Source organism: Staurois parvus, unplaced genomic scaffold (genome assembly GCF_062004578.1).
Source record: "Staurois parvus isolate SC_StPar_1 unplaced genomic scaffold, SC_StPar_1.0 ptg000365l, whole genome shotgun sequence".
Lineage (NCBI taxonomy): Eukaryota > Metazoa > Chordata > Amphibia > Anura > Ranidae > Staurois > Staurois parvus.
In genome coordinates, this window is record NW_028318161.1 from 5,075,099 (window position 1) to 5,087,121 (window position 12,023).

Consider the following 12,023-nt stretch of genomic DNA (forward strand, 5'->3'; position numbering starts at 1 on the left):
TTTGAAGATGCCCTGTGTTATGTGATGTACTCCAAGAAAAGCATTTTACAGGTAAACCAAAAATCCAATTTTTCCATAGATTCCCCTTTGGTGACTGTTTTTCACTAAATCTGACCTTTTCTAGTTGTTGGCGACAATTTCATTCCTGTACACATCTCTCTGAATCTAGACTAGGGTGCCAAGCTGCAGGATCAGCTGAATGTTTGAGAGGAAAGCTTGCTTAATTTGTGTATTTGCTTCACAATGCAGAGGCTGCCACTCCCTCTTAACTTGGGATATAAAGTTCCCTGGCACTTGCAGTCCAGTGTAAAGTACAACTGAGGCTGAATTTGCACTGGTCTTGTCTGCTTGTTGACGTAGTATCCCCATGGCGGGCAAGCTAACCGTTGTAGAGGGCATGGCTCTGGCTGAAGTTATTGCTGCAAACTGGGAACAAATCTACAACTTCCAAGCAAGACCTGGAGACCTCTTGATAGACACTTACCCAAAATCTGGTAAGTACATAGCAAACTCAACTTTCATTTCAAGTAAAATTTATCAATACAGTAAGTGTGTATTGGAGGTGAATAGATAATTAGAAAGGGCCTCCTATTTCCTCATTTATCAGTATGTTTTTGTAAAAATTGAAAAGTTTTGTGGCTAACCGTAGTGCATTTTTATACTGTAATAAGACCTCTAGAGCAGACAACTGGCTGACAGTTTAGTGTGTATACAGTACCACTGTTGACTATGGTGGGAAATATTTTTAGTATGCTCTGCTCGGCATCTGGCTCAGTAAGAGCTGAAGTGCATTTGGCACAGACAATTTTGAGTTTTATATTAACGTGGTTATTAGCAGCTTCACCAGGGTCTCAGGTCTTGGAATGGGTGAAGCCTTTAATCTTCTGTAGTAAATCTTATACTTTTTGGATTCAGTAGATTGCAGCCATTTCTTTTATGAACTTCATAAAAACTTTACATATCAAAATTCTCAACAGTTATGTTTAAAATGTGTATTTTTTCAGCTAATGCTTGTAATAGTATTTCATCATAATGAAAGGAATTTAACTGTTAATCATTACAGGACCAGTCGGTCTACCCACAACTGTTCCTACCCACCACATTGAGTGCCCACTCTTACTACATGCTTTATCTGTTTTATGTATGCTGTAAATAATTGAGCAGGGAATTGTTGATACTGTAGTCCAAAAATCTGATGGAAAATGACTGAATCATGCCACATTAGGTTTGACTTTTTAGATCTGATAGACACTGTAATCTGTATATGGAGGAAGCATTGGCTGATGGTGTAAGAGGAAAAAGCAGTGGAAAGAGAAGGAGCAAGAGCTGATGGTAAAATTGAGTTTGGTATGGATTTTGAGGGGAACCCCATGCAAAAAAAAAAAAAATGGTGTGGGGCGCCCCAAATCCATACCAGACCTTTGTCCAAGCATCCAGCCTGGTAGGTCAGAAATTGAAGGGGGGGGAGAGTGAGTGCCCCCCTCCTAAACCATACTAGGCCACATGCCCTCAACATGGGGGGTGCTTTGGGGCAGGGGGCTCTGCTCCCAGATCCCACCCCCCATGTGATTGAGCATGGGGTACATGGTACCCCTACTCATTCACCAAAAAAGAAGTGTAGTGTAAAAAAACACAGGAGGCAGTTTTTGACAAGTCCTTTATTAAAAAAAACAAATATATAAAAAATTTCCACTTGTGTGGATCCATTGTCAATCATTCCCGCTGCCACCGCCGACCCAAAAAGGCTCCGCTCTCGAAGAAGGCTCCCGCTGTCTGACAGTTCTTAAATAAGTAAGTATTTAAGTACCGCATGCATTTAATTATTTTATTTGCTTCTGTGAATCGACATTAAAGTCTTTTTATGTGGTATTTACTGAGCGTTTTTGCTATTTGTGGTAAATACTGCATACTAGCAATAGTGAATTGACATTTTCAGTATTGCATGCAGTATGTTGACACCTGACCAACATAACACATGTGATCACCTATAGTGAATTGTCCCCAATGTGTGACTGAAAGGTGGACAAGCAGAGGTTTTAATTGGAGTTGGAAAGGTACAGGATATGTTTTTGATGATCTGAAGTGGACAGCAACCTTGTTGTGGAAATAATATGAGATGGGGATGGGAAATCAAAGAAGAGTGGAACCTGTGGAATGGAGAGCAATGGAGAGAGATCCATTGAAATAATACATTTGAAATAAGATATACCTGTGCTCAAATTTGGACATGTATATAGTCCATCAGGCACTAAAAGGATATGAACATATGTTAACTCTAGAAATTCTGGATGCACCCTGTGTCAACTGCTATATACCCATTCTAGCAAACTTTGCAATAAAAAAACATGGATTTTAAGTTCACACATGTTGCCATACATGTTTAAGCTGGTCAGCTGCATCAAACTAATCCCTCTATGGCCAGTCCTGGACCTGCTCTGCAAAATACAAATGCTACAGTGGATATACTGCCAATATGGGGCAAATGGACACAAGTTGGGGGAGAGCTACAGGTTCCGCTCTGGCCACTGACCTGCAATTCAATAGAAATAAGGTATATCCTCCCACCTTCCCTAATGGGAAACAGCATATTCCCTTGCAGTGTATTATACATGGTCAAAAAAGTCCAAGATCTGAGAAACCATGGTATTACCATCCAACATCTACAGAATGTATATATTTGGTTGGAGTAGCCCTTTAAAGGATAAGTTCACCTTTTTGACAAAAATATAAATAAATGCAGGTAAAAAAAATTAGCATTTTTATTATTTTTGTTTGCAGGAGCCTGGAAAGCATTGCACGAGCGATCAGTAGATCACTGATGCCACACTGGTCTCCTGCAGACCTGTCAGAATATCTGCTTGCTGTATGGGATGTATGGTCAAGATATTCTGGCAAGAAGAATCAATGAATCAATGAACTACCATGGTGCTCCACAGTGCCATGGTAGTTAATTGAAAACTACAAGCCAACAGCCACTAAGGCTGTTGGGACTTGTAAACACTCATTCACAGAACTCTGATGCAGCCATGGGTGTGCAGCCCTGCATGGACGCACTGTTTTCAAATCTGACAGTATGGGGGAACTTCTCCCTGTACTATCTGTGGGGGGGGGGGGGGGCGGCAGGCACGGCTGCAGCTAATGGAACATGTTGCATAACCACCCTAAAAATGGGTGGAACATGTAACATGTTCCCAAAGGTGAACTTACCCTTTAACCATCTCTGCTGTAAGTTGTAAACTGTACTGGGAAACCTCTACACGGATAGCTATTGCATAGTGTGGATTAATCTGTGTACATATAGTGATGCTTGATATGTCTGGGTCTTTGATGAGACAACATGTGAATTTCAGGGACCACTTGGATGCAGGAGATGGTGGATCTGATCCTACATGACGGTGATGAGCAGATATGCATGAGAGCACCAATATATGAAAGAATTCCCTTCATTGAACTCCTTCATATGATGAAACCAGGTCAGGAGACATGAGAATATACTGATGATTGTATGTACACACACACATACCCATCCAGAGCTTCCTCCCTGTGCCTCCATAGCAATTTTGGACACTGAGAAACTATAAATTGTTGTTGACCATTCACTAGCAGAGGTGTGGTTTTGGAGATGAGTAAAGGGAGAGTCATCTATGAAGAACAATTTATTAAATGTTGAGCTCAAACTGCTTGCCCAGTATCAGGGGCAGACTGACAACTCATGGGGCCCCCGGGCAATAGGGGATCATGGGGCCCCTGTGTCCTTGCCCAAACTCAAAAAAGCCTATGAAAAAGGTACCAGGGGCATCTCATGGGGCCCCCTACTGACCCTGGGCCCTTGGGCATCGCCCGAGTTTCCAAATGGTCAGTCCACCCCTGCCCAGTACTCAAATAGGGGGTGAAAATGTTGTTAGTGATAACATTGCAACCAGATGCTATAGCTGTTGAAACCTTTACTATTAAGCAGTTCAAGGGGGATTAGATAAAAATGTGTTATCATATGAATACCTGACTGGTTACAGGCATCTCCTGACAAAATTCTTGAGATCCTCCTGAAAATGTTATATTACCAGCCAGCAGTCAGAACAGGCTCTGATAAAAAAAAAAAGGTATCTCAAGAATTATAGTTACTCTCTGCCCAGATTTGAAAAGTTTCCAAGGATTTTCAGGACATGGCACATGTTATTTCAGGTTGTTATCGTGCAGTAACCTTGTTAATCATTTACTTTTTAGGCCGTGTTACAGTGTTTACTATCAACCACATAATTTCCTTCTGTAATGTATGTAATAAAATCTGAGAGGTTTAAGATAGTTATGTAGCACAGCAGCAATAAAGAAAAAAGAAATGGGTGAAATAGCACTTGGCATTCTATCAATGATGTGACAATATGGGTGCATTTTATTTGCTGCATAAACTATATAGTGGCTAAATGGTTAGCACTTCCGCCTGGCAGTACTAGGGTCTTTGGTTCGAATCCCAGCCACGGCACCACCTGCCTGGAGTTTGCATGTTCTCCCTGTGCCTGCGTGGGTTTTCTCCAGGTACTCCGGTTTCCTCCCACACTCCAAAGACATGCTGGTAGGTGAATTGGATCCTTTCTAAATTGGCCCTAGTATGTGTATGTATGAATGTGAGTTAAGAGACCTTAGATTGTATGCCCCTTGAGGGTTAGGGACTGATGTGATTGTACAATATATATGTAAAGCGCTGTGCAAATTGATGGTGCTATATAAGTACCTGAAATAAAATAAATATAGTCCCCAGACAAACTGTTAGCCATGTATGTCACTTGGCTCAAGGGGCATGATTATTTTCAGCTCTCATTGTCCTACGTTACCGAAAATAATAAAAGGTACGGCAAGTAACAATTGTTGGAACTGAGCTTTAAAGTGGCAGTAAACCACAACTTGGAAAAAAAAAAATCCCCTGCAAGGTAAAGTCATAATGTACTAGTTTGCATCGCATAACTAGCATAATATGAAAGACTTACCTCAAAACGAAGCCCTTTAGCAGTGTGCTGTCACCACTGATAGGGCTTACATCTTCACCCAATCTTCCTTCCAAGTTCGCGAGCTTCAGCAGTCTGACAGGCCGAGCCACGATGACGTCAATCAGGCTACAGCACAGTGTTCTGAATGAACTGCATGGATATGCGCTGGCTGTTATAAATAGCAAATAACTCCTAAACCAAGGGTCAGCAACCAGTAGATCACAGCCAGGTGACTGGTAGATCACAATTAGGGCTTGCTGACCCTCCATCCCAGAGCATCAGAGTGCAATGCAGAGGAGCTACTTGTAAAGTTGAAGCTGTAGTATGGAGCAAGACCTGCATAAGCCAATGCCTCCTCCTGTAGTGCTGGTTCCTGTCCCATGCGGAGTGATACCAACTGCACACTCCACCTCTAATCCCAGCTAGTGGCCTCCAGAATGGTGCCAGCAGTAGGAAAGCAGAGCTCTTCAGGTCAGTGTTAAGCAATACACTGGGTATAATAATATACCATTATCCTGTGAGTGCAGTGCAGTGTACCTGCAGCATTCCTGTGGGTTTGCTGTGCTTAGCCATAGACTTCTATGATATCCTGCAGGTTTGAAGCACTTTCTGAAAGCCCACCGAAACTCCTGAATGTAGCTGTTTTGGTGGGCTTTCAGAAAGGCACCGCACCTGCAGGATATAATAGAGGTGTATGGTTAAGCACAGCTAATGCATGTAAATTGCAGATGCACTGCAGTGCACTGCATCTGCGGTACAGGTAAACCGGAGCACATCAATGTGACAGCAGCCTTATATGTAAGGTTGCCACCTCATCCCTTTAAAACCAAACACATAATAATTACACAGGTTCTGAGGCTAATCTATTGCAGATAAGGCACTGATGAATGCAACTAGGGGGTTGTTCACAATTGCAGAAGGCACTGCTGCTCCACTGAAAAGCAATTCAAGTGTGTTTGACAGGTGGTGAGGAGGCGATATGTTGCCTCTTCACCACCTGATTTAAACCCATGATTGCCATGCAATGCAATTTTGCTCTATATGGGAAATATTCTCCTGCTTTCCCATCAGATGGATTTATTGTGGGAAGGCAGACAAATCAGGCAGTAAAATATCTATCTATGACCTCTACATTGAAGGGATTGAAGAAGTGAACACCAGGCCATCACCACGAGTACTGAAGAGCCATCTGCCCTACCAACTGGTTCCACCATCATTCTGGAAACACAACTGCAAGGTAGCTGCACTGAGCAATGTTGGTGAAAAATAAACTGCAGTGGCAACATTGATTGGAAGTGACAATAGTTTCTTTGCAGATCATTTATGTGGCGCGCAATGCCAGAGATACCTTGACTTCCTTCTTCTACTTTGACCATCTTGTACAGATCCACCCAGATCCAGGGTCATTTGAAGACTACCTGCATAGGTTTATGAAGGGAGATGGTGAGTAGGACAGATTGCATTAGGGTCTAATATGGGTACAATCTGCAGGCACAAGGCAGCAGGTGGCATGTAGCCTTCTGAGAAAATGTTTTTGACCCTTTTAAAATTTTCCTGATGGCTCATGTGCTGTGATTCCATCTCCATTTCTGTCTTCATAATAAAAGCAGTCTTATTTAAAGCTGACCTATCAGTTACTTTGATGACCTGCATCAACACATTTCTAAAATCTCAATATACACTCCCCAGCCACTTTATTAAGTACACCTGTTCAATTGCTTGGTAACACAAATTGCTAATCAGCCAATCACATGGCAGCAACTCAATGTATTTAGGTATCTAGATGTGGTAAAGACGATTTACTGAAGTTCAAACCGAGCATCAAAATGGGGATTTAAGTGACTTTGAACGTGGCATGGTTGTTGATGCCAGATGAGCTGGTCTGAGTATTTAAAAAAACTGCTGATCTACTGTGATTTTCATGCACAACAATCTTTAAGGTTTACAGAGAATGGTCTGAAAAAGAGAAAACATCCAGTGAGCGGCGGTTGTGTGGACGAAAATGCCTTGTTGATGTCAGAGGAGAATGGGCCGACTGGATCGAGATGATAGAAAGGCAACACTAACTCATGTCAATATGGACCAAAATCTCTGAGGAGTGCTTCAAACACCTTGTTGAATCGATGCCACAAAGATTTAAGGCAGTTCTGAAGGCAAAAGGGATCCAACTAGCAAGGTGTACCTAATAAAGTGGCCAGTGAGTGTATGTAGTGGCCAGTGAGTGCATGTAAAGTCATTTAAAACAAAACACTCTTGTAAAAAAAAGAAATCTTTTGTTATGTGAAAATCGTTTGTGAGATCCAGTCCAGTGCTTGTGCCAAGGTAGAGTGGGCCATTCTGGGAGAATATAATTATTCCTGCAGGCAGGCAAAATAATTTCCTCAGTCTCCCTCCTCTAGAAATCAGGATTTACACCATTGTGTCATCTATGCCAGGCCTCTCTAGCCAGGAAGTAGATAGTAACCCTGGATAAAAGCTGAACAAAGATGGAGCTATCCTTGCAGGAAGGAAGATTAAGGTTTTGTAAGAGGGAGTAATGTGATCTCTGTGAGACATAAATACTGAGCATGAAAGAACTTAAAATAAAGAACAGATCAACTGCAGCTAGATCTATTAAAACAAAGCATGGACAACATTAATCAACAGTCATTGATTCAAAAAGCGTGTGAACCCTTCTCTGGTAACTGCAGGGAAATCTTTTGTGTTTGATAAATGACATGTATGTAATTTATATGTATTGACTGATTTCAGATTCCCAATTAAAATCTTTAGTTCCACACCTGTAGATGAAATGGTACGTATATGAAGTAACTGAAAGCAACAAGCTCCATCAGGCTTGGGCCTGTTTGGCAGGATTTTCCAGTGAGGTTGCGGTTTAGTGTTAAGATTTTTTTTTTATTTCAGAAAAATTTGATCCAGCTTAAGCTAACAATCCATATTAATTCCTCAGTAAATACTATGTGCAGCCATTTTATATAAATCCCTGCAAGGATCACTTTTAGGAGTTCACAGGGAACATTTAGGGCAGGGATGCTCAACTCGTGACCCGCGGAGCTCTCTGATGTGGCCCTCAACCTCAAATCAGGTGAGTACATTCCTGGGGTCGGCAACCTGTTGATTGCGATCTGGGCTTGCTGACCTGCCATCCCAGAGCATCAGAGAGCATTGAGCCAGTGCTGGCAGGGGAGGAAGAAGGCGCCCACGGAGAGAGCCAGAGCCACAATGGCTGATGCTTCCTCTGTGGCATTAGTCCCAGGTGGAGTGATACCAAGTGCATTTTGCCTGGGACCTTTCTAGCAGCCTGGAGAGTGATGCCAGCAGAAGCTGAAAAAGGGAAAAAAAAGGTCAGTGTACTGAGCAATACATATACTGCACTTTTACAATGGCCATATTAGCAGCTATAAAAGGGTCAACTATTAGACTGCTTTCACATTGATCCGTGGGAGATGCACAGTGCACCTGTGACTTCCCTGCATGTTAGCTACAGTAGGCTTTTATTATATCCTGTGGGTTTGGTGCGCTTTCTGTAAGAGCACCAAAACTCTTGAATGCAGGAATTTTGGTGCGCTTTCAGAAAGTGCACTACACCTGCAAGATACAATGGAAGTCCATGGCAAAGAGCAGCTAACCCAGAGGTGCACAGCGGTTCTGGTAAACTGCAGCACATCTGTGTGAAAGCAGCCTTATTGGGTGCTCAAGACAGTAGGGGCTCATTTACTTTTACGGTTTGGGGGCAGTAAAATCCCATAATTGAGATGTGTTTTTACCACACACCACCAACCACTGGTGTAGTGTCAGGGGTCACAATGGTAACCCCGCACCATGCTCCAGGGGGCCCGTGCAATCTCCCTGTCACATTTACTTGTACAGGAGGGACAGTGGGGGTGGCCTATACAGGAACCAATCTGCTCCATTTTCCTCCTGTAACCACTGAAATCCACTTCTCCTCCTCTCCCTCCCACCGGAAATAAAAAAATTCAAAATTCGGAACCATTTCATCTAGTTGTGGCCCGTGACTGGTTACCAAATCATTTAAGTGGCCCTCGCTTGTCAAAAGGTTGAGCACTCCCTGCTTTAGGAATTGAGCCTTGTAGTACAACAGGTAAGATTGGATCCTGCAATTAAGTCTTTAGTGTCAATTGTGTCCTGAGAAATTGGCTTTGTAATAGGAGAGATAAGACTGGATCCCACAGTGAAGACTGTAGTGTAGATAAGTGATCAGATCTTGCTTATCTACTTTTGTGTCTGTTGTCTGGTAACTGTTGTTTTCTATCTGCACAGTGGGCTGGGGCTCCTGGTATGATCATGTGAAAGGTTTTTGGGCAGCGAGAGACAAGCACAACATTTTATATATATTTTTTGAAGATCTAAAGAAGGTGAGAACATACATAGGCACATATTTTAATAATGAGATAAACAACCTGATTTTGTGTTGGAGGAAACCTGGGTATATAAATACTTTTTCTCATTTTAGTCTCTGCTGCATTTGCATAGTAAAGCGAATAAATCAATGTCTTCTAGGTTCAACCTCACACAAGCTCCAGTCATTTAAAGTCAAGTGCTGGCAACATAAACCTCCTGAGCAACTGGGGACAGTTTGGATAGAATATAATAAATAACCCTTCCTGATCCTATTATTATTATACAGTATTTATATATCTTGCCAATAGTTCGCTCAGCGCTGTACATTACAATGAGGGACAATACAAGAGACAGTACAATAACAATACAATGCGATACACGAGGGGTTCGAGGGCCCTGCTCCTTGGAACTTACAATCTAGGAGGGAGGGGATAGTGGTACGGGAGGAAAAGCTGTGGGGGATAGAGTGGAAGGAAGAGTGGAGGAGATTGGCAATTAGCAGAGGGCGGGGTAGGCTTCCCTGAAGAGATGGGTTTTCAGGGTGCGCCTAAAGGAGAGGAGAGTAGGTGATAGTCTGATGGATTGGGGTAGGGAGTTCCAGAGGATGGGTGATGCCCTAGAGAAGTCCTGGAGGTGGGCATGGGATGAGGAGACCAGGGAACTAGAGAGAAGGAGGTCTTGTGAGGAGCGGAGAGTGAGTTTTGGGTGGTATTTGGATATTAGGTCGGTGATGTAGTTTGGGGCAGAGTTATGGACAGCTTTGTACGTCAGTGTTAGCATTTTGAATTTGATCCGTTGGGCAATCGGAAGCCAGTGGAGCGATTGTCAGAGGGGGGTGGCGGAAAATCATGCAACATTTTATTTACCTTTTTGGCCTCATTGATTTGGGCATTACAACCAACAGGTTAAAGGCTCATATCTAAGAAACCTTTTTCCTACTGATAGTAAAATCATCCCTATTCAAGATAATACTGATATCTTGTTCTTTGCACAGCATTATCATTCATTTTCTTCATATATTCTGATTACGCAGAACCCCTCACAGGAGATTCGGAAAGTGGCAAAATTTCTCGGTAAAGAATTGTCAGATGATTTAGTAACCAAAATTGTAAAACTCAGTTCCTTTGAACACATGAAGAACAACCCCATGGCCAATTATTCTGAATTCCCTAAGGAACTTCTTGACCAGTCAGATAAAGGCTTCATGAGAAAAGGTAGGTTGTGGCTTTGATAAATGGGTGCTAAGTGTAAGGGTTTTTGTTTACATAAAAAAAATATTCTGTTTGGTGGCCTTAATAATTTTATCCATTCTAACTTCAGGACTTTGTTGAGCCACAAACAATTTTTTACCTATAATTTGTATTACATTTAATTTCACCATGAATACCAAATAAGAGACTGCCCTGACTGCTGTTTCTGTAATGGTACTGCATGCAGTCAAGAGGAAGATAACCAGCAGAGATATCCATTCTCATAATGCCAAAAGCACCTGGGGATAGCCAAGGCCCAGCTCAGACACCAGCAGCCTACTTGTCTGCTAGAATTTCTGGCTACTGTCAGCTCTTCATAACACTGGAAAACCTAAAATTGTGTTGATGCAGAAAACATGCACAGGACAGTTCACTTCCCAAAATACACATTAGATATTTATAATTACAGAAACAAATTGTATTGAAAGGGAAGTAGTAGGAAACATAGTTGAATTCAGTCAATGGGTGGGTGAGAATTCCAGAAGTGGATATCAGGGAAATTATTTTCAGCTGCTGGACCCTTCATGTATGTGTAATTATGGTTTTCTGAGTGCAGCTATCAATGAAGAACAGAAGCTGGGGGCTAGGTGGACTGTTCCCTCTGCATTGTATGGACTTACTTATTTTCTACCAGAGTGTTAAACCGGGTGAGGGGGTGTGGTACAAATAAAATTGTTACTGGCTTTTCAAAAATTTTGTCTTTCTGGGTTGGCAGGTAAAGTTGGAGATTGGAAGACATTGTTCACCATCCAGCAAAATGAGATCTTCCAATTAGATTATGAACGTCAGATGAGTGACACCACTCTGCAATTCCCAGATAAGAAGTGAAGAATCAGTATGGATGCTGCTAACAGTTAGGATGAGTCCTTGTTTTAGGCCTGCCTATCGGTTGCCTTCAATGCATTTCTTCCCACTTCATTTAGTAAATTCATTTATGTTCTTTCATATCTCATACAATGGAAATAAGACAATAGTTATTATTTTAAAAATGTGTCTCTGGTTTTATTAAAACAAACTGTAATGTAATGGCAAAGAGAGAGAATAGGTTAATTCTGTACTCGACACCTTCACAAATGATATATTTTCACCCAGCTCCAGCTCTTCTGTTGGTTCAAGGTTGCTCAGCTGTCACATGCTGTGAAGGAGGATGACACAATAAATGGTGACCTTATGTGACTAATACACGCAATGCTGTTCACCTCTTCTGTAACCTTGGAACATTTAGGGCCTAAGCCAAAATGAAAATCTGTGGGGAGGATCCAGGGTATTCATACAATCTGTAAACAAAAATCTCTGTAATTTCTCAATGGTTTCCTGACAATAGGAGATAATGTGCAAATCCGCAGCTCTGACTCCTCACTTTATCCTACCTGTCACATGCTACGTAAAGCATATACAGCAAAATTATTAAAAAATTATTAAATAAAAA

General features: G+C 41.9%; 1 protein-coding gene across 1 annotated transcript; it reads left to right on the forward strand.

Annotated features, from left to right (window-relative positions):
• The first annotated feature begins 305 nt into the window (after window positions 1-305).
• On the forward strand, window positions 306-12,023 carry LOC149456299 (sulfotransferase 1C1-like). Its single transcript, XM_089685223.1, has 7 exons — window positions 306-494; window positions 3,351-3,473; window positions 6,122-6,219; window positions 6,299-6,425; window positions 9,264-9,358; window positions 10,378-10,558; window positions 11,310-12,023. The coding sequence occupies exons 1-7, from the start codon at window positions 368-370 to the stop codon at window positions 11,420-11,422; spliced, it is 864 nt and encodes a 287-aa protein (XP_089541349.1). The 5' UTR covers window positions 306-367; the 3' UTR covers window positions 11,423-12,023.